Raw genomic sequence first — 25,153 nt, forward strand, 5'->3', positions numbered from 1 at the left:
GTTTACATAGGAAGAATGCTTTACCGTATAAAATTTCAGAATGCCCTACTGTAAAAACTAAGCTTATTTTTTTTCCCTGCTGGGATTTAAGAAATTTCTCTGCATCAAAAAAGTTCTGTTTAGGTAGAAACAACCAGTCAAAATATTTAAGATTCTCAGTCATGTGCCTATTTTTCTTAAAGACAGAAAATATATGCATTTGTGAATGGAAGTGTTATGGTGTTGGTGTGATTTATTTCCCACGTGAAGATGGACTTTCTGAATATATATTTGCATTCTTATTTTCAAAGGCTTCCTCTAATTTGGGTGGTGCAATTTGAGATAAATAATAGCTAAGCTGAGCAATAGTAGCTCCTGGTAGTTTCAGCTACTCAGCTCTGGAGATCAGCTTAAAGAATCTCACATTGGGCATCCAAAAAATAGTGTTTATTTTTAAATACAAGTCTATCCTCTCTCTGTTCTTTGGTTGCCTTAAGTGTAAAATTGCATGTTGTGAGATGCCTGTCTTAAAATGCTTTGAGATGGAAGATGCTCCTGAAGTGTTCATTGTGTATTTTATTTTGGTTAGCTAGCTTCGACAAATTCAAGTAGCAGTATTTCCTTAGGAGGTTTTGGAATGGCAGGGAGATTGTACGATGGTTCTGTCTAGCAGATACGTTTTTTCACAGTAGATGTGTAAGAAAATAATTGAATTACGGTCTTCCTTGTTTGAGTGACAGTTTTCGTGCTGTAATTATGACTCCCTAGAAATACGTAGGAGGAGAGGGGATTTTGCAGAAGAAAACTGGCACAGAGCAGCAGTAATATTTTCCAGTTTAATTAAGGTGACAGTGGGAAAAAAGTTTTCTATATGCTGCTTACCCTTCTCAGATCACAGTAAGATATTTTTTTTTGTCTTTGAATCATTAGCATATAGATTTATCATGAGCGTGGTGTACAGAGTTTACATCTCTCTAAAGTGTCTTTACATTTTCACCTAGAACGAGAGTATTGGGAATTATGTAACAAATGCAATATGATGAGACCAAAGCGTTCACACCATTGCAGTCGTTGTGGTCATTGCGTGAGGAGGATGGATCACCACTGTCCATGGTAAGACCAGGACATTTGTTCTAACATTCTGCTGTTGTTTTAGTGAATCATTTCAAAGTTCATGGTCTTGACTATTGCTCGTTTGTGGTATTTCGTTCCCAGCAGTGCTTAATCATTTAGGCATTTAGAGCAGGGAAAGAACATCTTTGAGACTTTCTTATGTCTACAAGTAAAACTGACCGTAAGAACTGTTGCAGTGTAACATTTTGTCATTGTCAAATTCTTACATGCCATATAGTGTCTGAAAATTCACATATTTTGTTTAAAGAATTGGAATTTTTACTTCTAAAACTGATCTCAACATAATCAATTTGTACATTGCAGATTTATTTCATTTGTTGCAATTTAGTTTCTGATGCTGGAAAAAATATTTTTTGTAGGAAATTAAACAATATTTGTATTTCTTGGATTGAAATAAAAGGCCACAATTTCAACATAAGAGGGGATGCTCTTTATAATAATAAAAATAGATCATAGTTTCAGACAGTTTTTGGGTTTTAGTTTACTGAATGGCTGTGCTGAGTAGAAAATGCTACTGACTCATACCATGCCCCACTTGTCATAGCTTCTCTGATTTTCTAGTGAAATTGCTTATTTCAGTATTTTCTAACTAGTTTCAGTCAAAACGAACTAATCTGGCTAAAATTCTCTATTTAAACTGATTGTTTGTAGCTTAAAATGGAAATAAATGTTTCTGTCGGTAGTTCTGAGGTATCATTTCCATCAAGACTGCAATGATGAACTGCAGAGGAGAGAATTGATACCAGGATCCTCCTATGTTGATTTAGCCATTTTTCAAACTACCCTTTTTGTCAATCGCTACTTCAGAAAATAGTGCCAGTATGGGGGTTTTGTCATTATGGCTTAGCTTGGTACTGATGTCTGTGGCAATGCTTGTGTGAAATTGCACCCCGACCACATTTTTTGCATTGATGTAACTTTTGTGAAGCAGACTAGACCTAGATTTCAAAGGTTTTGAATCTCGTACTTAGTGTTTCTAGAATTCCTTTACTCCTTTATGTTGGAGTATGCAGAAGGAGTTTCTGAATAGAGATGCCTCTTCTGTGTCGTAGGCTTCTTCCTAAGTCATGCTTATTTGTCATTGGGGTACCCTGTGATCACATTTATTTCAAACCATTCATTTGCATTTCTAGTTTTTGGACTCTACATAGTTCACAACCAGTAAAATGTGTTGAGTAGCAGGTGATAATACATATTACTGTGAAATTCTGCAGGCTTCTAAAAAATAATTTTTTTTAACTTGAGTATTACTTAAAATTGTAGGAGTATCTTTGCTATATGAAGATATGGGGAAATATGTTTCCTGTTCTAAGCAGTGATCTCAGTAATGCAACCTACACCTTAAGTGGCAGTGTAAGAAATTGCAGTCTTTATTAGTGAAGAAATCTGTTGGCTAAGTAAAATTTCTTATGGATGTGTTATGTTTTGGGTTTTTGGAAAGTTAATGTTTTTGAAAGGTAACTAAATGTCTGAGCGCTGAGTGCTTTTGCTTGTAGTTTCAGTAGCTTTACAGTAGCTTCAGTCTTTACAGTAACTGCCATCCCTAACATAGAGACCATCACTTTGATTAAGAATGGAGTGATTAGTCAGTAGTTCTTATGTTTGCTCCATAAATGGTCATAACTTCTCTTATTCACAATATCATAACTGCAGTGTTAAAGTCTTTATATTTCTGTCTTTATATATAAACTTTGTTTCTCTGCAGGATTAATAATTGTGTTGGTGAAGACAATCATTGGCTGTTTTTACAGCTGTGTTTCTACACTCAGATCCTTAGTTCCTATACACTGATACTTAATTTCTGCCATTACTACTACTTTATGCCTCTGAAAAAAGAAAGCTGGGTAAGAATCTGTTTTCTCTACAAAGTGAATAAATAGCTAGTACTGCAATGTGTTTATTTTGGTATCTAGTTACTACACGTCTCTGTTGGCTCAGTTGTTGACAATGAAGAGAGTTCGTCTACATGTATGTTATCAAGTGAGCAAACTGATTCATGGTAAGCAACAAAATATCATTCTAAAAGGGTATATGATTTCTATGTGTTAAAAATACAACATTAGTTTTCTTAGAAATCTAGGAAAGGAGGACAGAACCAGTTGGGTTCCTTTAGAAGTGATTAGTGAATACTGGGAAGAAGCAAGGTAACCACTTCAGGTGCATTCAAATTTCTTTTTACTTTCTCCAAAGTAGATTTATGCAGAGTATATATCTATCCTAAGTCCCTATTTAAAAATGCTGATATTGCCAGAAAAATGAGAAGAAACATATGATCATCCTGAAAGGAGAAAAATGTACATTGCTTTTCAAGCAATGTTTTGTGTTGCTTTGAAAAGGTCATGTGGGTTAAGGGAGAATTAAGTTCGTTTTGTTTTACTTGGACTCTATGCCATAATCATATTTCAACATCTTGTCATCAGCAAAACGCAGTTGAACACACAGAGAAAATGGACTTACAGATTGGAATAGAGTAAAAAATTATGGAATTTCTTCCATTATGGAATTGAAGCTGTAAAGTTTCTGCGTCTGGTGCTCATTTGTGTCTATTATCTGCAGTGTTCAGAATATTCAAGAGGTTGGCTTGAAAGTTGCTGAATGCAAAGCTGATACTCTTTCTTTTGAAGAAAATGTTATGAGATCTTGCTCATAAAGAAACATAAAAACTTCTACCCAAAATCTGAAATGGACATTGTATTTGTATTGGACTATAACAAATACAAGTGCATTAAAGAGAAAAACCTAGAAAACAAGTTTAAAACATATTCAAAATTAGATAACATTCCATATGTCCTAAGCGAAGAGACTAAGACCATCCCAGAAATTGGTAGTGTACTCTAAATTTTGTTGAGATTTTTTTCTGAGTGCTGAAGTGCTGCAGATTTTTTTTATTCCATGTTGATGTGACACCCCAGCACAGTCTCTGCTGGTGACATCACACCCATCTTTCAAGGCTGCTGGAGACTGGCCTTTGGTTATGGGTAGGGCAAGTCCCATTTTCCATTTTGTTAAACAGCTTAAGTTTGTTATATTATTTTGTATCCTAAATGGTATAAGAGTATTAAACTTCCTGAAAAGTTATACTTCTGGAAAAGAATGGAGCATAGCCTTCCACACTTCTTATTTGCTCCCGTATCAGTCTGCAGTGGATGGATGTTCCCAAGAAGGTGTATGTGGAGATGATGTGTCAAAGGAGAGCTGAAAATATAGGAAGACTGTACTTGGATCAACCAGAACTGATAAAAGTATTATATCAAGTTGATAGATACCAACTTTTTGTTATATGGAATGTAGCAAAGTTGAGGATTTTTGCAAATCTCAAAATAACTTCTATTCTAAAGGTATTTCATTTTTTAATTTTTTCACCTTGTCCCAGTTTCGGCTGGGATAGGGTTAAATTTCTTCCTAGTGCTGTGTTTTGGATTTAGTATGAGGAGAATGTTGATAACACACTGATGTTTTCAGTTGTTGCTAAGTGCCCTCCTGGTCCAAGGACAGCTCCCATGCTTACCGACTGAGCTAGGTACACAAGATGGGAGGGAACATAATCAGGACAGCCAGCCCAGCTGGCTAATGGGGTATTCCATACCATGTGACGTCATGCTCAGTATATGAAGGGTAGGCGTGATCCAGGAAGTACCGATCGCTCCTTGGTTACCGGTCAGCGCGGGTGGTGAGCAATTGCATTGTGCATCACTCATTTTGTATATTCTATCATTATTTATTATCATTATTTTCCCTTTTCTGTTCTATTAAACTGTCTTTATGTCAACCCACGAGTTTTTCTTACTCTTACCCTTCCGATTCTCTCCCCGTCCCACTGGGGGGGCGGGGGGAGTGAGCGAGCGGCTGTGTGGTATTTGGCTGCCTGCCAGGTTAAACCACGACAATCCTTTTTGGCGCCCAACGTGGGGCTCGAAGGGTTGAGATAACGATAGATCTGACCAAAGTGTGTTAAGGAAAAAGTGTTATAAGCATTCGTTATATTGATTGGTCACAATGTTGATGTATTGGCTGTCAAAGTTGTGGGGCTGGCTCTCAATGTTGGGTCATGTAATACCTTGCTTGCAGTATGTGTTCCCTTTTGTGCTGTTAATCATTATTCGGAACTGGGCCAAGATTATCATTTTGCTGCTGTTTTATGAGGTGATAAAATCATTGGTCGTAAGTCTAACCTGGTATCTGTACTCGGTACTGCCGTCATTTCTGTCCATCGGGAACCACCTCTTAGAAATTATTGGTAATTGCACTTTTTTCTCCTCGGAGAATGAATTTAAGGGGGAGACAGGATGGGACACTTTCTCCCACTTGTTCATCTTCCCTTCCATATTGTCAGAAACTCCTTTTTCTTCTATCCTCTTCACGAAGATGTCCATAATATTCCCTGAGAATTTTGAATATCCTTGGGGTGTTCAAACAAGCATGTTCATATTGCTATGTCTCCTGAATGTTGTTCAGGCCTTGTTTAGGGTTAAACAACTATTCAGGAATACTGTCCAGAGATCAACCCTCAGGAACAAGAAAAGAGGGAGGGCAAACGGCGTTGCCTCGTCGGGGCGGGCGGAGCGGCGAGTCTCAGAGGCGGTGAGCAGCGGGAGATCAACCCCGGCAACAGACGCGGTAGCTACTCAAACCCCACGACAGGTACTGCGGCTACTTCAGCCCCCATGACAACCCCTGTAGCTACTCAAACCCCAGCAACAGTCACTGTAGCTTCTCCAACCCCTGCAACAGGCACTGCAGCCACTCAAGCTCCGGCAACAGGCACTACAGTTACTCCAACCCCCATGAGAAGCACTGCAGCTACCCAAACCCCAGCAACAGGCACTACAGCTGAACCAGAGGACCAACCCTTGCTGGTATCCGTTGCCCCTGTACAGAAGAGGAAATCTTGGAAGCGGAAGTCAGGTCGTTTAGAAAGGGATGATGAAAGAGCAGGGCCATCACAAGGAGGGGAGGAGGAAGAGGAGGAACTCATAAACGAGACAGAAACCACCCGATCCCTATCCCTGAGTGAGCTGCGAGATATGCGGAAAGATTTCAGCCATCGTCCAGGCGAGCATATTGTTACCTGGCTGCTCCGATGCTGGGATAATGGGGCCAGTAGCCTGGAATTAGAAGGGAAGGAAGCCAAACAGCTGGGATCCCTTGCTAGGGAAGGAGGCATTGACAAAGCAATTGGAAAAGGGACACAGGTCCTCAGCCTCTGGAGGCGACTGCTGTCAGGCGTGAAGGAAAGGTATCCCTTCAAGGAAGATGTTATATATCGCCCAAGCAAATGGACCACTATGGAGAGAGGTATCCAGTACCTGAGAGAACTAGGTGTGCTGGAGGTGGTTTATAGTGACCTGGACGACAACCAAACGCCCAAAGATCCAGATGACGTCCAGTGCACGCGACCCATGTGGCGGAAGTTGGTACGGAGCACACCAGCATCGTATGCCAGTTTGTTGGCAGTATTGTCCTGGGCAGAGGAAGAAGCACCAACAGTGGATGTCTTAGCAGACTTCGGGATTTTGAAGAAACTATCTCCTCCTCCCTTGTCTCGGCTGTAGAGAAACTGTCCCGAGAGGTCCAGCAACTCAAAGACGATAGGTCCTATTCTCCACCTGTACGGACCAGTATCTCAGCCATTAGGAGTCAGCGTTTTTCTCCTCAAGAGAGAGGATATCGAAAGTACACACCACGGGGCACCCTGTGGTTTTACCTGCGTGACCACGGAGAGGACATGAGGCAGTGGGATGGAAAACCTGCCTTGACCCTAGAGGCACGTGTACGTGAGTTGCAAGGAAAAACAATCACACAAGGGGGTTCTCTCAGGAAAAATGCTGCTCCAGTTTTCAGGAAAACCCTGTCTCACGACGGTCCAGTTTCCAGTGAACAGTTCCGCAGACAGAGTAGAAGGGCTGATCTTACTTTGGACTGTAATGAAGGAATTCTTGACTCACGTTTGCAAGAAGTGAGAAGCGGATACTGTGACCAGAACTAGAGGGGCCCTGCCTCCAGCCAGGTTGAGGAAAGGGACAACCAGGTTTACTGGACTGTGTGGATTCGATGGCCTGGCACATCAGACCCACAGGAGTATAAGGCTCTCGTAGACACTGGTGCACAGTGTACCCTGATGCCATCAAGCTATGAAGGGGGCAGAACCCATTTGTATTTCTGGAGTGACAGGGGGATCCCAAGAGTTAACTGTATTGGAGGCCGAAGTGAGCCTGACCGGGAATGAATGGCAGAAGCACCCCATTGTGACTGGCCCAGAGGCTCCGTGCATCCTTGGTATAGACTACCTCAGGAGAGGGTATTTTAAGGACCCAAAAGGGTATCGGTGGGCTTTTGGTATAGCTGCCCTGGAGACGGAGGAAATTAAACAGCTGTCCACCTTGCCTGGTCTCTCGGAGGACCCTTCTGTTGTGGGGTTGTTGAGGGTTGAAGAACAACAGGTACCAATCGCTACCACAACAGTGCACCGGCGGCAATACCGCACCAACCGAGACTCCCTGATCCCCATCCATGAGCTGATTCGTCGACTGGAGAGCCAAGGAGTGACCAGCAAGACTCGCTCACCCTTTAACAGTCCCATATGGCCAGTGCGAAAGTCCAATGGAGAGTGGAGACTAACAGTAGACTACCGTGGCCTGAACGAAGTCACGCTGCCACTGAGTGCTGCCGTGCCAGACATGCTAGAACTTCAATATGAACTGGAGTCAAAGGCAGCCAAGTGGTACGCCACAATTGACATCGCTAATGCCTTCTTCTCCATCCCTTTGGCAGCAGAGTGCAGGCCACAGTTTGCTTTCACTTGGAGGGGCGTCCAGTACACCTGGAACCGACTGCCCCAGGGCTGGAAACACAGCCCTACCATTTGCCATGGACTGATCCACACCGCACTGGAACCAGGTGAGGCTCCGGAACACCTGCAGTACATTGATGACATCATCATATGGGGCAACACAGCAGAAGAAGTTTTTGAGAAAGGGGAGAGAATAATTCAAATCCTTCTGAAGGCCGGTTTTGCCATAAAACAAAGTAAGGTCAAGGGACCTGCACAGGAGATCCAGTTTTTAGGAATAAAATGGCAAGATGGACGTCGTCAGATCCCAATGGATGTGATCAACAATATAACAGCTATGTCCCCACCAACTAGCAAAAGGGAAACACAGGCTTTCTTAGGCGTTGTGGGCTTTTGGAGAATGCATATTCCAGATTACAGCCTGATTGTAAGCCCCCTCTATCAAGTGACTCGGAAGAAGAACGACTTCAAATGGGGCCCTGAGCAACGACAAGTCTTTGAACAAATTAAACAGGAGATAGTTCATGCAGTAGCCCTTGGGCGAGTCCGGGCAGGACAAGGTGTGAAGAATGTGCTCTACACCGCAGCCGGGGAGAATGGCCCTACCTGGAGCCTCTGGCAGAAAGCACCAGGGGAGACTCGAGGTCGACCCTTAGGTTTCTGGAGTCGGGGATACAGAGGATCCGAGGCCCGCTACACTCCAACTGAGAAGGAGATATTGGCAGCATAGGAAGGGGTTCAGGCTGCTTCGGAAGTGGTTGGTAGTGAAGCACAGCTCCTCCTGGCACCCCGACTGCCGGTGCTGGGCTGGATGTTCAAAGGGAGCGTGCCCTCCACACATCATGCAACCGATGCTACGTGGAGTAAGTGGGTGGCACTGATCACACAACGGGCCCGAATAGGAAACCCCAGTCGCCCAGGAATCTTGGAGGTGATCACGAACTGGCCAGAAGGCAAAGATTTTGGAATATCCCCAGAGAAGGAGGTGACACGTGCTGAAGAAGCCCCACTGTATAATAAACTGCCAGAAAACGAGAAGCAATGTGCCCTGTTCACTGATGGGTCCTGTCGCCTTGTGGGAAAACATCGGAGATGGAAAGCTGCGGTATGGAGTCCTATACACCAAGTTGCAGAAACTGCTGAAGGAGAAGGTGAATCGAGTCAGTTTGCAGAGGTAAAAGCCATCCAGCTGGCCTTGGACATTGTTGAACGAGAAAAATGGCCAGTACTTTATCTCTATACTGACTCATGGATGGTGGCAAATGCCCTGTGGGGGTGGTTGCAGCAGTGGAAGCAGAACAACTGGCAGCGCAGAGGCAAACCCATCTGGGCCGCCGCATTGTGGCAAGATATTGCTGCCCGGGTAGAGAACCTGCCTGTAAAAGTACGTCACGTAGATGCTCACGTACCCAAGAGTCGGGCCACTGAAGAACATCAAAACAACCAGCAGGTGGACCAGGCTGCTAAGATTGAAGTGGCTCAGGTGGATTTGGACTGGCAACATAAGGGTGAATTATTTATAGCTTGGTGGGCCCATGGTGCCTCAGGCCATCAAGGAAGAGATGCAACATATAGATGGGCTCGTGATTGAGGGGTCGACTTAACCATGGACGCTATTTCACAGGTTATCCATGAATGTGAAACATGTGCTGCAATCAGACAAGCCAAGCGAGTAAAGCCTCTCTGGTATGGAGGACGATGGTTGAAATACAAATATGGAGAGGCCTGGCAGATTGATTGTATCACGCTCCCACAAACCCACCACAGCAAGCGCTATGTGCTCACCGTGGTGGAAGCAACCACCGGCTGGCTAGAAACATATCCTGTGCCCTATGCCACTGCCCAGAACACCATCCTGGGCCTTGAAAAGCAAGTCCTGTGGCGACATGGCACCCCAGAAAGAATTGAGTCAGACAACAGGACTCATTTCCGAAACACCCTCATAGACACCTGGGCCAAAGAGCATGGCATTGAGTGGGTCTATCACATCCCCTACCACGCACCAGCCTCTGGGAAAATTGAACGATACAACGGGCTGCTAAAGACAACACTGAGGGCAATGGGTGGTGGGACATTCAAGCATTGGGACACACATTTAGCAAAAGCCACCTGGTTAGTCAACACCAGGGGATCTGTCACTCGAGCTGGCCCTGCCCAATCCAAACCCTTACGTACTGTAGATGGAGATAAAGTCCCTGTCGTGCACATAAGAAATATGCTGGGGAAGACAGTCTGGGTTACTCCTTTCCATTTAAATGGTTTGAGCGACTCTTGAAATACGGAAAAGAGAAGAATTTGCTGTCTGCTTGGAGCATCTTTCCATAGACACTGACCTGTAAAATGTGTCTCTTAAAATGGAGTACTCGCATTTTTCACGTTGCTTCCAGTTTGTTGCAGATGGGCTTTTCATATTCACCTTGTTTTACAGGCATTGTGAGATGTGAGGGAGCTATTTTGACTTGTTGTAGTTGCATTCAAGTTAAAAGGGATATGAAATTGCAGTCTTTCTATATTAGTGAAGAAATCTGTTGTCTAAGTAAAATTTCTTATGGATATGTTATGTTTTGGGTTTTTGGAAAGTTAATGTTTTTCAAAGGTAACTAAATATAAATGCCTTTGCTTCTAGTTTCAGTAGCTTTGTAAACTTCTTTTTAATTTATAAACTGAGTTAACCTACTACATTTCTGGACAGAGTAATCTTATACTTTCTGTGTTCTGAAGGCTTCCTCTGCACAGGTTTGCAGGTTTCAAGCGCAAAGGTTTCCCAATGATACTGATCTCAATACTGCATTGGGTACTGCAGTGCTTCTAGAAGTAGTGCTGCTTATTTTCTAGAGATAAAATCTTTGTATGAAATTGGCAATGCTTCCCTAATAGTGTAATTTCCTGGTAGAATATTTCCTTTTTATTGTGAGAGTCCCCTGAATGCTCTAACTTACTTTAGATAATTACACTGTGTTTAGATAACTAACTCAAGTTCTGTTTGTTAGCCTTGCTTTTTAAAAGCAGGATGAAAGGGAACCAAATTATTTGCTTTGGAGATGGTCTGTGCAAGAGAGGAAAAGGGAAATCATGTTTACTTCAGACAGTTTACAACCTCTAAAGAGGTAATAATAAATAATTAAGAGTTCAAAAACTTTGTTCGTGATGGTTTAACTGCGTTAATTTCAAGTCTTTTGGAGAGAGACCTACTTTTAATATCTACCCTTTAGAAGATGTGACAGGTTAGGAGGCAGAATACATATGCAATAATTATTTGATGTAGTTGCCTGAAGAGTGGATCAGGTTTCCATGTTTGGCTGCTATTTACACAGAGTCATGGAAAAAACGGAGTACTTTGTTCTGTTTAGTTTTGTTTTGTTTTAGCAGTGGGTTTTTTGGCTTTATCAATTTGCCTAGGTGGACACTTCAAATGACAGTCTTCCTTTTGAAAAACTGGATCTGTGTTATAGGATATAACATTCTGTGCACCAGAGAGATAAGCATGTTTACACCATATAGAAAAACTTAGTCAACACAGCAGGTCTGGTCTGTTCAGATATTTGTTAAGTCTAGTATTACTCTGAATAGTATTTGGCTTTCTCAGTTTTTCAGTTGCAGGATTGGGAGGCACACACTGAAGTACAGAAAATTAAGAATAATTTGTTAGAGTGACTAGTCAATATATCTTCCTGGAAGATGGCATCAGAGCCCCATTAAGCTGATCTTTTAAAGTGTTGCTAGGGATATGATGCCATATAACTTTGTGCCACAGAATAATTTGTCAGCATTACGTAATTGTGACATCAAATGACCAGGACCAGTGAGAAGATTTGCTTACTATTAGTTAGGTTTTTAGGCAAGCGTCCTGCAAGAGTCTTTTAGTCTTTGTATATCAATTAAAGCTGAAGTACCACAGCATTCCAGAGACCGCAGTACCTTCTACTTTCATGGAAATGCTATTCTTTGTCGAAATTTTGGCTGTAACCAAGAGCTTACATTTTCTGAATTGACAGGGGGTGGTGTTTAGCACAGATTCAAAAAACTGGGTAATTTTTTCTAAACAGCCATCTGGAATTAGCTTACTTCCTGCTCATTAAAAATACTTGTGAATTTTTTGGCGGTGTGCCTTCATTTTAATTTTTATTCTTTGGACATAAAATAGTATATAACACAGAAGCTGTAGAAATAAAATGCTTTTAATGCTCCTGTGAAACAATAATTTTATCACAGTACTGATTAATGCATTATCAAAATATGATCACTGTATGCATATTAGTATTTCTTTCTGAATTAAAACTTGTATTTTTATTTTTAAAGGGTTAGGTAAGAAAAACCCAAACATTTTAAATTAAGTATACTAAGGTAAGGGTGGTAGCTTTAAAGCTGATGGAGGAAGCCATTTCAACAGAGAGACAATCTTTCAGCTCCAGGTCTTACAGCAGAAAATTCCTTCATAGTATTCTTGACTGTTGTAATTGATACACTGTCAGAAAAGAGGCTATTGTGCCTGTTCGTCCAGCAGGAGGAGTACGATTACTGCTAGAAATGAAGGAAATGTTAATTAAATTGTCTATGTGAGATCCTAGCAGAAGAAAAATATATAATTTGAATAAAACAGCATATGAGTTCCTCTGCTAGCTTTGGTGATTTTCAGAGGCTAAGACTGGAACGTTCTTAATTTTGCATCTTCATTAAAAAACATTAAGGTCAGGAAGCCTGCATCATTTAGGAAGTATCCAATCTTGTGGATAGTGAGATGAGAAGAATAAATACTAGTCTTCTCATGACTACATAGTTGCTCTCTACATGGCTGTGCTGGCACAGATTCTAGACACAGCTGGTCAAGTAGAAGCAAAAATAAATGCTTTGGCAGTGTATTTTACCTGATTCATAGAAGGCTTTTAATCTTTTCAGCAAAAGAAGTTTTGCTGATACATTCTGTTTGGTAGAAATGTTGCTAGAATTATTGTCAAAGCAAAAAACATAGAAAAACCTAAACCCCTTTGCTCTGGTTTAGTTTTATTTTGTTCCCAGTTCTGCAGTTATCTATTGTATATTATGAAAATATTGTTACTCAGCTAATTTTTAAAGTGTTCTGAGCTCTGTTGGTAGAAGCAGGAGGAAACATAATGGAGGAAGCATTGTGGCAGTATCAGCCTGCTCTGTCTGGGACTCAGCTTTCCCAATTCAAATAAAAGGTGTTGGGAAATACTCATTAGACTTTGTGAGAAGATTATTTACAGTAATATTTGTTTCAATATTACATATTAACTAATATTAATTAAAATCTGGAAATATGTATCATCCAAAGTCCATTTATATTGTAAAGAGAATCTAAAGGAAACCTTTTCTCTTGGGGTCATGAAATGACCTACAGGATGTGAGAGTTTTTAAAAAAATGAAAATGCATCACAATTTTCCTTCTCAGTGTTCTGCAAAACCAACCTAACCCTGCTCTCCTCCTGTATAATTATAAGGACAGTATATGAATATTGAATTAAGTTTAGAAAGTAAATACATGGTCTCTAGAGAAAAGATAGGAATGACTGAGAGGATAACATTTTGTTAAAACTTAATATATTGATAGTGTCATTTTAATGTGAAGATTGTGTGGCCTTTTAAAAATCTGTTCTAGTCTGAAATTATTTCAGAATAATCACTTTGGATTGAACTCTGTGTAGACAGTCGATTTTGGAATCAGAGTGCTATTCCCATTTTCACTCTAAACCAAATCATCCAGTCATGAATCAGACTGGAAAATTACTCACTTAGTAGACCTGAAATAGTCCTGAATAAGAAAGTGCTTTACATAAACATCAGTTGCTATTAATAATAAATATCTCTACAAAAGGGCCTATTAGAATGCAGCTCATGTTCTGTGAATTAATTTTCTTTTTCTTAACGTGAGTGAATTTTCTCCCTTGTACCTCTCCTTCCTCTTTCTTCCTGCAAAAGCTGCAGTCTGTACTTTTTTGTTTTGCTTTTTTGAATCCGATAGCCTGGCTTTGTTCTGTATTCTACACTGTTTTTATGACAGCCAAGTTGATAGACTGACCTCATCACCAGACTGGGACAGACATTCCGGGCATTTGCAACTGAGAATAGTCAAGCAGGTTAGCGTGTGTTACATGAGGTATCCCTTCTCCAAGAGAAAGATCAAGTATCTTAATATATTTTGTTAGCATATTAATTTCTGTGTATATCATATTTCAGTAAAGAATCAAGATTGAATAATTGAATCTTACATCGTAAAGGAAAATTTATGAAGGTTGTTTTTCACTTTGTCCCTCCTGAAAGATCTGTCCTCTGTGCAGAGTGTGCTGTTTTTAAAGGAATTCTATAAACCCTTGGAAATAATAACCCAATACTGCAAATGGCAGGGAGCCACTAAATGTTTTCATGCTTTTTTTGTGTTGTTAGCAGGGTAAAAAGAAAGTTTAATTTGGAAGCAGTGGTGACATAATTGATAATGATCCTGAGCTGGACCCATCATTGTTTTTGACCTCTCTCTTGTATGATACTATAAAGCTGTAATAGCTGTTTTCCTGGTCAATGGTAGCACTCATTGTAGGGATGATCCATAACAATTGATGCTCACAAATGAAGACATGGTATGTGTTCTGCCATGGAGTTGAGGAAGTCTCATGTGAATCTGTCACGGAGACTGGCTTGCTGTGGAATGTTCTGGAATTGCCTGTTAAGATAAAGATGCCAGATCTCATTGCTTGTAATCTGTTCCTCAGCAAAATCCTACAGACCTACACGTTGTTTCTTATTTTGTGGCGAGTTTCTATTGTACACATTTCTATCCATTTTTCTAAGTAGCCAAGAATCCTTGCAGTTTGACTGGTTGGATAGAAGTAGTGGCTAAAGGGAACTGAAAAACCTTTGGAACAGGCAACAGCCTGGGAGGAGGGCACGTCTGAGCTGTGTCTGAAATGCTAAATAGAAAGACAACAGCAGCAACCCTTGTGTACTGAAGTTTTGACAGAGCAGTTAGGCTGTGATGTTGACAAAAAGGAGAGGAGAAAGGGACTACCTGAAGGGCAGCTGTCCCATTGCTAAAACTGTACATTTAACGTCTGTGCCAAGGCAACATATGTCAGCCTGGCCCAACGTGGAAAAAAGCTGCTGTGGGACAAAATCCTGCTGTGCCATGAGAGAGAGTTCATGCGTTGGTGATGTTATCTTACGTGTGCTTATGCTGCGTGGCTCAGTCTGTGTAGTTCTTCCTTTTAGCACAGATAGTGTGATTTTGGTGGTTGGGGGGGCAGGCTGTCTCAGTACTCACACTGCACTGATGAGTCCTAAGTGGTGTTTGAACAAGAGCTTCTGTTCAAAATATATTGAAAGAGGGATTGATTAATTATTGACTAGTCTTGGGGGTTGATTCATTACAGTTTTGATTAGTTTTCTTAGCTGGGAAAAATGGTTTTGTCAGTTCTGAGAAGGAATAATAAAAACAAATTGGGTTGAGCTTTTATGTAAAGCAGCAACATCCTAAATGTGTAGTAATTATTATTATTACTGTGATTTAAGTGGATTTTTTTAAATGGTCTTTTTTTTCTATTTTCATGGAGTCACATGTTTCTATTTCAATGCAGAATTGTGAAAGTAGCTCCGTTGTTAAGGTCTGATTACCAAAAGACTCTATTCCTGGATATAGAAAACTTTGGTTTTCTATAGAAAAATGCTGTTCTGTCTGTAAAGCTTGCTAGGTGGGTGCCCAGTATTGATTTCCAGGTCATCATTGCCTCAGAGACTTTGATTCCCCTAGGATTGTGTAATGGCTGGAAAAAAACATTGGTGATGTCACCTGTTCTCACTAGTTATTCAGGAACCCCCAGTCTTTTGTGGTAGATGCTTTAATCTTTTAGGGAGGGAGGAAGGAAGGAAGGAAAGAAGGTATGAAAAGTCTTTCCTTTTCTGTACCTCTAGTTTTAACATGGGTTAGAAGGCCCAAATGCAGAATGCAGCGTGCCTTCTTTATGCTAGGATTTTCTGTTGTCATGTGTTGGGTGATGTCTCTTTTTCCTGCTGAAGATGATGCTCAAGAGAAGGAACTCTTCAACGTAGAGTGCTGGGAGGATGCTAAGAGCTGTGTTACAAACTTTTTTCCTAATGCGGGAGTGTGATGCTAGATCCAGAATGTGACTTCACTGTGGGCACTCTTCTTTTACATTTCACTGTTTTCTGTCAAGCTGAGTTTGAATACATTAAAACATTTCTGATATAGTAAAACAACACACCTATGAAGATACGAAGAGAAAGTATTTTACAGCTAGTAGGACTTGTGTCTTACTTGCTTTTCTGTAAAGCTTTGGTGGGCTGGTGGAAAGGGGAATAAAGATAGTATGAATGCTTTTATTTTGAGTTGATTTAACTTTGAATTAACTTGTTAACTGAGTAAGAAGAGGTTATAAAAAAAAAAGGAAATTAAACATATTTTCTACAGCAGCAAGAAAGGCCAATACTAACGAGAGCTATCTTACCAGTTCAGAAAAGACTGGTGAGGTTTGCTTTTTCTTTTAGCTGGTTAACTCGCGATTTCTACTTGTTCATTAAATACTGACTTTCTTCACAGCTTTAGTAGCCAGTTTAAACTTTTTTCCTGGGTTTATATTTTGAACTTTCATTGAAATAATTAAAGTCTAAAATCAGATTTTTTTACTAAATATAATTTGCTTTAACTATTCTCTGTTTAATTAAAACCCAGTATTCCTGCATTTAAGAATTCCTCTTCCTTAAGTCCTACTGGTTGAACATAAAGAAGGAAAGTTCAAAAGCAGTGGGTTTGTTTTTTTTTTCATTCAGTTCACTTCTATGTTCTGGGTTGTAATTTAAAGTTTACTTGAAAGGTTTTAATAGTTTCCTGCTGTGATCTGGCTTTTCTAAGCAGAAAAACAGATGTGTACATTCAAAAGACAGCCTTGAGAACATAATAGTAACTTATAAATAAGAGAATGGGTGCGTTACCTCATTATCCAAGGGTAAGATGGGGTGTGAACTTGCAGTACATCGACAGTAACTGCCATGTACAAATGTTTTCCTGTGCTAAAAATAAGGTAGTTTATCCTTTGAAAAAGATCTATAAAACTCTCTTACACTTTTCATATTTTCTGCTGGGTGAGAGCTTTCTAGAGCAGCTGATACAGTAAATTGATATTCTCCTGTACCCTGAGGCAACTTGGTTGTGCACCCATATCCAAAGTTATAATAACCCACTTAAGGCCAAAATTTAAAAGATAAGTTTATGCAGTGAGACCAATCCAATACAGATACTTGGATTTTGTAGGTACCATCTTCAAGAGTCAAGCTAGGAATGTTGTTATTTTTGTTACAAAAGAGGTGATGTTAAAATGAAATTTGCTGTGGCTGGGAGCCGAGATATAGGAGTCTTATAAATCAGACTGTTTAACAGAATGGTTTTCTTATGTTTTGGAGCTTGTGTGTAGCAATCTGGCACAATTTGAGATGGAAGATTCAGGAATAACCCATTTGAGCTCGATCTATTCCCAAACATTAACTACCTGAATGAGGTTTTTTAACAGTCTGGCAAAAAAACCCCATCTGTTTACATGAATAAGTAAAAGATTATTGGTTTATAATTTTAGCACAGAAATGTATGAATGATTTGCAATGTAGCTCAAAAACCCAGAATTTGCCTTTAGCTGTAAGTCTTCGGGAACAGCTCTTATCTAGTATTTCAAAGTATTTCAACTTATCTAGTTGGTTCAAAGACTTAAATTAATTTGTAAGTGCTAAAGTCTCTCTCTTCTTTCTGTCTTGTTCTAGGATGTTTTTGTATTTAGACATGAACTTGCTCTCCTAAGAATATCTGCCTTCATGGGTCTAATAATATTAGGTGGAATAAGTGGACTCTTTTACACTCAGCTAATGGGTATTTTCACTGTAAGTATCTAATTTTAGAAGTATATATTAGTTTTGTTTTCAATAAAATTAATAAAAGCAGAAAAGCAGATTGCATTTAAGGGAAGAATAGAGAAACACTCGCACTATGAGGCATCTCTTTGGTATGTGCTCTGTCATGACTCTTGTCTCCAAGGAAATCTTAAGAAGCCTTCTAACAAACAAGTGTCTAATAATTCACCTATCAAGGAAATTTCCTGATTTGTATTAGTAAAATAAAACCATACATTGTCCTGGAATTATGCAGTGTTCAAGGTACGTATTTGTGGGTTTTGAGTTTTGTTTTTATTTTAAATTCTTACATGCCCTGGTCTCGTTATATTTTGTGACAGTGAGGCCCAGTGATAAATCATACCTTCTGAGAAGACAGACTTTTTGTTAAGTATTTTAATAAATATGCTTACGTTCAATCTCTTCAGTTACTAAACTGTGGAATGGAATCATGTACAATTTACAGTCCAAATGCATATTCTGTATTTAAAGGTACAGAAAAAAAATCCTCTGCATGGAAAAATTTTCTAGTTAAATGAATTTGGTAAAGTAATAAATATCTGCAAGAAACAAGCTTTTGTTGCTGTAACATCCTATTCTGTACATTAGAAGTTAATCCCTGCCAGTGAATTCTTTAAAGTTATCTTGAGAATCCATAGAAGTGTTTGAAGTACTGCCATGTTGAACAGAGAGATGCAATATTAGTTGCATCTGTACATGTCTGAAATGGTGTATGATCTGGCCTGCAAAACTTCTTTTTAAAGACAATAACGTACAAGATGACAGCATCTTTGTGACTACGACTGATTGAGATCTGCCTGAGATTTCATTTTGGGATTATGAGGGTTTACACAGTATTAGGTGTAGGTGCATAATGGAAAACGTCCTAACTGTATTATGTAATTCTTTTGTATGGAATAAAGGACAAAAATTACTGTATAGTTTTTCCTTCTGTTAGATAAAACAATAATATTGCTTATTGTTTTTGTTGTATTAATTGCTTATTGTTTTTATTGTTTAACCTTTACATAAGTTTACTGCTCTTTGTGTGACTGTAGCTATGCTGTGTATTATTTTTGCCATCCTCAGACTCTCAGACTGAACCTGATTGTGTCAGATACACCTGAAACTTGGGACATTTCTGTTCTGACACAGGGTACCAACTGTGCTGCCTCTGCAACAGGCATGAATTCCCAGTATGTTCTTTCACCATTCTTAGCCTTAAAACTGTGAGGCTGCTACCACCACTGCAAATTCTTATAAAGTGCTGTAAAGCCCCTTTATTCTATGTCAGTTGTATAATACACTGTGAAGTACGTCTCATTGCACTTACTGCGCTGGCCACTACCCTGGAACAGATGTGGGCTAATAGCATTTTCAAGTCCAGCCTCCTTTTGTGTGCTCAAATAATAATTCTGTGGATCACTGAGCTGCAGAATGCCTGGATACTGTCTTGTCCTCTTTGCCAAACTTCGTGAAACAAACACACCACTCGTAATTGCAGATGTGGATGGACTATGAGACGCAGATGCTGGAAAGGACAGATCTGCTGCATTAGGGCCTCTCACTGCACCTTACCTGTGGCAGAGGGGCTATTGTGCTTGCCTCATATGGACAAGTTTTTAGGTTTGGGATTGTTCGGTTGGGATTGCTGAGGAAGTAGAAATCCGTTACTGGGATCTCCAAATTCTAATTCATTCACACCATGTGGATGCTGTTGCATTGACTCATTGAAGAACGTAGGTCATCTAATCCATCCCCCGCACAAAGCATTTCCATACCAGCAGCACAATCGTCTTCTTTCTTTTCATTCCTTTCTTCATGAGTATAGAATTGGCAAGAATAAACAATACAGTCATTTTGAGGAAATCTGCGTAGGAATAACTAGTCAGACTTCAAACGAACAAAGCCAGATCTGTTTGGTGAGGTTGTGCTTAGTCTGCAAGTTGTGTCAGAAAATCTTTCTGTACAAATGGTTTTTGATTGTCAGCATTGTAGAGTGGGGATTTGCTTCCTCCATAAGCACTTACTAACAGCTTTGGCTAGCCAGAGGCTAGCCTAGCTTTGGCTAGGCAGAGGAGAGGGCAGCAGGTGAGTGAGTAGTCTCTCTGCAGACTCCCCAAAGACACACCTATGATGCATAAAATAGGGAAACAAAGAAACTGGGTATACCCACTTACAGTGCTGAGCGCACAGCGTGGAAGACATTAAAGTCCTGTAGAAGCAATGACCCGTGATCACTAAGAGACAGCGGTGCTCCTACTGTGTACTGTGCTAGAGTTACTGTTCAGCATTTAACCTTCCTGTACAAACTAAGCAAATTGTATCTGAAATGAGGTCTATTTAAAATTAATTAATGATGAAATTAAGCTTAACTGGGTATAAAGTACAGATCAAAATTTATTTAACAGCAGAACACAATCATTGAAGTGTACTAGTGCAGACCTGAGGTTAATTTAAAAGAAACTTGAACTCTTGGAGGCATAGATATGCACAGTTAAAGCATTCATGCTATATTGATTGCTCCTTAGCTGTTCTTGAGAGCATTAATTTCGGTGATTGCTGAAGCTGCCCAGAGTTGTGCGTAAGAGAGGTGGATAAGAGCATGGGCCTTTTGAAAAAGGTGAAGCAGAGCAGCTCTGACTTGTGCTTGTACAGGAAAACAGATAATGAACATTTTCCTAGTTCATGCCCCATGCCTGTGTTTGCAGTTTAACATCAAGCCAAGATTAAGTTCCACAGCTCCTGCATAAAAGTTATCAGCATTGCAGCTATGTGATCTAAGCTTTGGCTGATACGTACTGTTGCTGAATGAGTCCAGCAAGTTCAAGTTTGTTGGGGTTTAACATTATTTATCTATATTTCAAATGCTGCCAAAATTGTATTTTTGGAAAGAAAAATAAACTCAAGATTTATCAAACTTTGGCCCTTTTGTAGCAAAACTTCCTTATACTCCATAAGGTAAACTTGCTTGACTGTCATGATATAATTTTCCAGAAACCAAGCCAATAGTTTCTGTTCCTTCTAAGTAATATAAAGCTAAGGCTAACTTTTTCCAGGAATATTGGACGTGTATATTAAAAAAAATCAAAAATCCCCAGTTCTCAGTCTTTCAGTATCTTCTACATACACAGAATGTGCTCTGCTTACTGCTGGTCTCACAGAAGCAACTTGGCATAATAAAACCGCAGAGTTGTTTTGTCCTCTTTTAGCACCATCAGTAATAAGGAACTAGGACCTGAAATGGCAACTTTGTGCTTCCTTGCTTATGGTTGATTTCCTCAGTCTGATGGCTCTGCTCAAATGTAAATGATTGGAATGTAGCATGCGTTATGAAGCATGGTATGTACCCTAGGTCAGAGCACTCGTGCTGTTTCTTCATGTTTACAGAAGTTTATCCTTTTGCCACTGCAGCAAGGTAAATGCAGTTGAATGTATGGAATTAATTTGCATTAAGTGACCTTTGTATATGGCATTTTTATAAGCAGTGTTGCTCTTTACTAGAATTGAGCTAAGTGATAGCTTGACAAGCCGTAAGAATGAGCAGAAGTTTTTCATAGAACTTTAAGGGGAAATACTGGCATTTTCTCCTCTTTGATAAATTTTTTCAGAAGTCAAAAAACGTTGTCCAACTGAACATGTAATGGAAAGGATATAACTGATATACTCCAGCATGTTTTTCTGGAACAGGGTAGTAGCTGGAACAGGGCAGTAGCTGAAACAGGAAAGCAAAGAAGCACATTGTGAAGTGCGGATGAAATATTCTGCTGTGTGTGCTGGCACTTCCCAAAATTCAGTGGTGGTGTGCAGTTGACTGATCTTCTGTGCCTATCACTGCATAACTCCCATTGGTTATAACAGTAGATCCATTATGTAAAAGTTCTTTAAGAAAAAAGTGCATGTAAACTGCTATTATCCTGTTTCATGTGTGTTCAACAGATACCAAGATGCTTGGAAAAAATCTGCTCTCTGGTAAAAATGAAAACTTTGTAACTTGTGTACTCAAATTTGGCTCTTGGCATAGAGAATGTTCTTAAGGCTGTACTGCTTGAGAAGGTGATTAATAGAGCAAGTTACCAAAGATGCAGTAATTTCTCTGAGTAGGTTTACCACCTCTTATTGTGGTATCCCTGTTAGGGTATCATTAGCACAAGGCTATTCATATCTCATCTGGAGGTCCAGGAAGCCAAAGAGCAAGGGAGGTGACTTCCTACAATGAGAGGAGAACAGCTGGTTGGCAAAAACTGTCCTTAGAGGAACTTTTGACATGAATTGTTCTGATGAAGAGGGGAGCAGCTGAGGTGGTCTCTCTATATGGAATTAGTGCTTTCTCCCCAGAAACTAGCATATGTGAAACATGCTTCTAGCAGAAGGGACACATGGCTGTCTTCGTCCTCCTTCTCCAGTTGCTTTCCTCAAACTCGGTTTGCCTTTTCTCTCATCATCATTCTGAATTTTAACACTTCTTCCAGCATGTACCTGAGATCGCTCTTGGGGAACTTTTCTTTGGATACTTTGGAAATAGAGGTATCTAAGTTCTCTCTAGTAAGTTTTCTCTAATTCAGAAGTCTCTGAAATAGAAATTTAAGATCCTAATTTAGGAACTCTAGGATCCTAAGAAGATACTTTTCTTAAAATCTCAGCAGAACAATTAGTCTTCTTACTTATAATTTTCATGTTTCTAGAGAACTGGGTGGAAGAAATTAGTTTCACCCATGAAGAAAGCACTGTCTGATGTAATCTCCATTTATATTGAAGGCCTGCTTATCTTTCATGCTTGGTGCTTGCTTTGCCAGTCCTCTATTCCCTGTCACTGCTTGTAGTGCAAATTTGAATTTTATATTCCTTAACTGAAAATGAGCCTGTATTCTTACATTCCCAGGCAGCATGGTGTTTTTTAATGACTTTGCTTGAGAAGTAAAAGCAAGCTTAGGATAAAACAGTAAGTAAAAAAAAAAAACCACAACCAACAGAAAAAGATTTTTGTCAGCTGTATGCTAGAAAACCTAAATGTTCTCCTACTGAGAATTACATCTTTTTTTTTTTAATATATACTATTTGTACCCCTTACTTCAGACTACTTCTAGCTGCCTTTACCCCCACAAGCAATTATTCCTCTTTTGCCTCAACCACTGCAGGATGAGAAGATAGCTCTAGTATAGACGCTTTCAAACTCCGTGAAGGTAGAGAGGTGTTTTTTTTATTTGGTGGTTTGCCATAAATAGTAAAAATACTATTTATAAATAAATTATCATTTTGCTTGAGATAGTTCCATTTCAGAAAGTTTTTATATTTTCCACAAAAAACATCCAAAACATATACTATCTTGTCCAACTACTGCCTATACCTATTAATGACATTGTATTGCAATGGCAAATGCAAAGGTTATCTAGAAAATAATAATTTGCACTTAACCTAGAAGAAAATCTTGAGGAGCACATATCTCTGTTACTCAATTTTATTTCCAATTACTTTTTTTCTGTAGTTATATCAAATAATAAAATTTAATTGGAAGCTAAATCAAATGGTATCCAGAAAATTGCTTGCTTTCTCAAGACATATTTTCTTGACGTGTTTTTTAAGAAGTCCTCTCTCATTTGATACTTTTGTATGTAACAGACGCTTGTTTTCCTAAAAAATGCATAACTAGCCTATTTATTCATAGGAAAAGGCATAAATTCACCTAGAAAAAAATAAGTCTCTTTTATCAACTACATTTGCTTCTGCTTCTAATTTATGATTGTAGAAGGTAAAGAGCTGCAGTTCAGAGTCTTTTAAAAAGGTGGAACTGTCAGGATGCTTTTGTGTATATTAGTACAAGACCAGCCCTGGTATTTGCATTTCTCTTGCTCGTGTTGCATTTTTGCTTTAAGAAAGTACTTCTGTAAGTTTTTCATGTCACTTCAACAGTTAAATGATGTTAAGAAACAGTTTTTCTATTTATACAGTAAGATTCTGACATCGGTTATGTTTGATCTACAAGGCTGTGGAACAAGTAATAAATAATATGGCATGCTTTTTTAAACAATGGCTTGTCTGATTATTTTGATATTTGTTCGTAACTAGTGAGGTTTTAAATTGCACCAGACACTGCTAAGAAGTATTCAATTTGCTGACCTTTTTTAAGGCTGTTACCTTTTGCATATGTGAGGTTTTCTTCTCTCAAGATCTGTGTTCTTTATTTCGTTGGCTGCCACCTGTCTGAAGCAATCAGCCGCTTCTTTCTCTTCCTCTGTACAAAAGGAAAATCCCGTCTTCCCATGGATGGTGGAAGGTAACAGGATAATCAGTTCAGCAGTGATCCTCTGATGTCATTGTGGGAGCCCTGTAAAAGCGGATTATCTGTGACCCAGATAAAATAATTAGAAATTACTTGGACACTTACAAATAACTGATCTACTAATCTCATTTCCAAAGTTAAAAAAGGCCTGTCTCTCAACATAACACTACCAGATGTTTCAGTTAAACAGCATCCTTTGCAGAGACTAATCTGAACCCTAATTTTAAAGGATTACCTTTGATTGTTTTTTATTTCAAACACTAAACAGTTTGTGTTTTCATTTTTCCATATGTTCAAACAAAGTATTTATATAGAATTAAAGAAATTTTCTTCATTTTTCCACTATAGTCCATCAAGTATGATTTTATGTGATTTTTGTGTGTTAGTATTGGAGAGAAAAACTTTTCATTAAAATTATTTAGTAATTAACTTGTTTCTCTGGGGCAGAACCATGTAGTGGATGGGCTTTTATAAATTTAGTAGCTACCATGTGGTCTCTGTGCAAGGTAGTGGATGTATTATCATAAACTAAGTGGACAGTGATTTTATTAATTTAATTAATGCTACCGGGGGTTCCTGTTAATTAACTGTTTGAATGGTGTACAGTGATATGCCAATATCCTGGTGCATCAGTACTGTGTGGATGTGGTAGAGAGAGATTTCCCTTTATTTGCTTTGGGGAGGATAGAAGGAAAAATAGTTTAACAGCTGGTGTTCAGCAGTCTATCTGGTGCACAATGTGATTCCTACCACATAAATTTTTCCTCATAGAAGCATTTTAAAATGTTCATATTTGTTAAGTGCTATGTTTTATTATTGTTGCAGTTTCTCCTTTTCACCTTCAGGTAGCAAACATGTTTCACTAGCTATTTTTTGTTGTTCTTCTAAACAGATCCATCTCCACATGAACGTCTTGAACTTACTAATTCATATATTTTAACTATTTTGTTTAGTGTGACTGATGCTTACAGTGAGCATGTAGTAAGGAATATTACGCATTTTGCGCAGGGCTTCTTTTCTGCTCAAAAGGACAAAAACTTCCTTTTAAGGAAATCAGAAAAAGAAGG

The 25,153-nt window shown here is 39.3% G+C and overlaps 1 protein-coding gene across 8 annotated transcripts in view; it reads left to right on the top strand.

Annotated features, from left to right (window-relative positions):
- The window catches only part of ZDHHC21 (zDHHC palmitoyltransferase 21), a 43,942-nt gene that overhangs the window by 9,961 nt on the left and 8,828 nt on the right, over positions 1 to 25,153 (top strand). For 5 of the 8 annotated variants that reach the window (XM_075138261.1, XM_075138260.1, XM_075138262.1 and 2 more), the window contains 3 exons: positions 981 to 1,092; positions 2,819 to 2,957; positions 17,681 to 17,797. In XM_075138261.1, coding sequence (XP_074994362.1) covers positions 981 to 1,092; positions 2,819 to 2,957; positions 17,681 to 17,797 — 368 coding nt within the window. Of the gene's footprint in view, positions 1 to 980; positions 1,093 to 2,818; positions 2,958 to 17,680; positions 17,798 to 18,895; positions 25,038 to 25,153 lie in introns of those variants that run through there. The other 3 variants (XM_075138264.1, XM_075138263.1, XM_075138266.1) reach the window with 3 other exon arrangements.

Source organism: Calonectris borealis, chromosome Z (assembly GCF_964195595.1).
Source record: "Calonectris borealis chromosome Z, bCalBor7.hap1.2, whole genome shotgun sequence".
Lineage (NCBI taxonomy): Eukaryota > Metazoa > Chordata > Aves > Procellariiformes > Procellariidae > Calonectris > Calonectris borealis.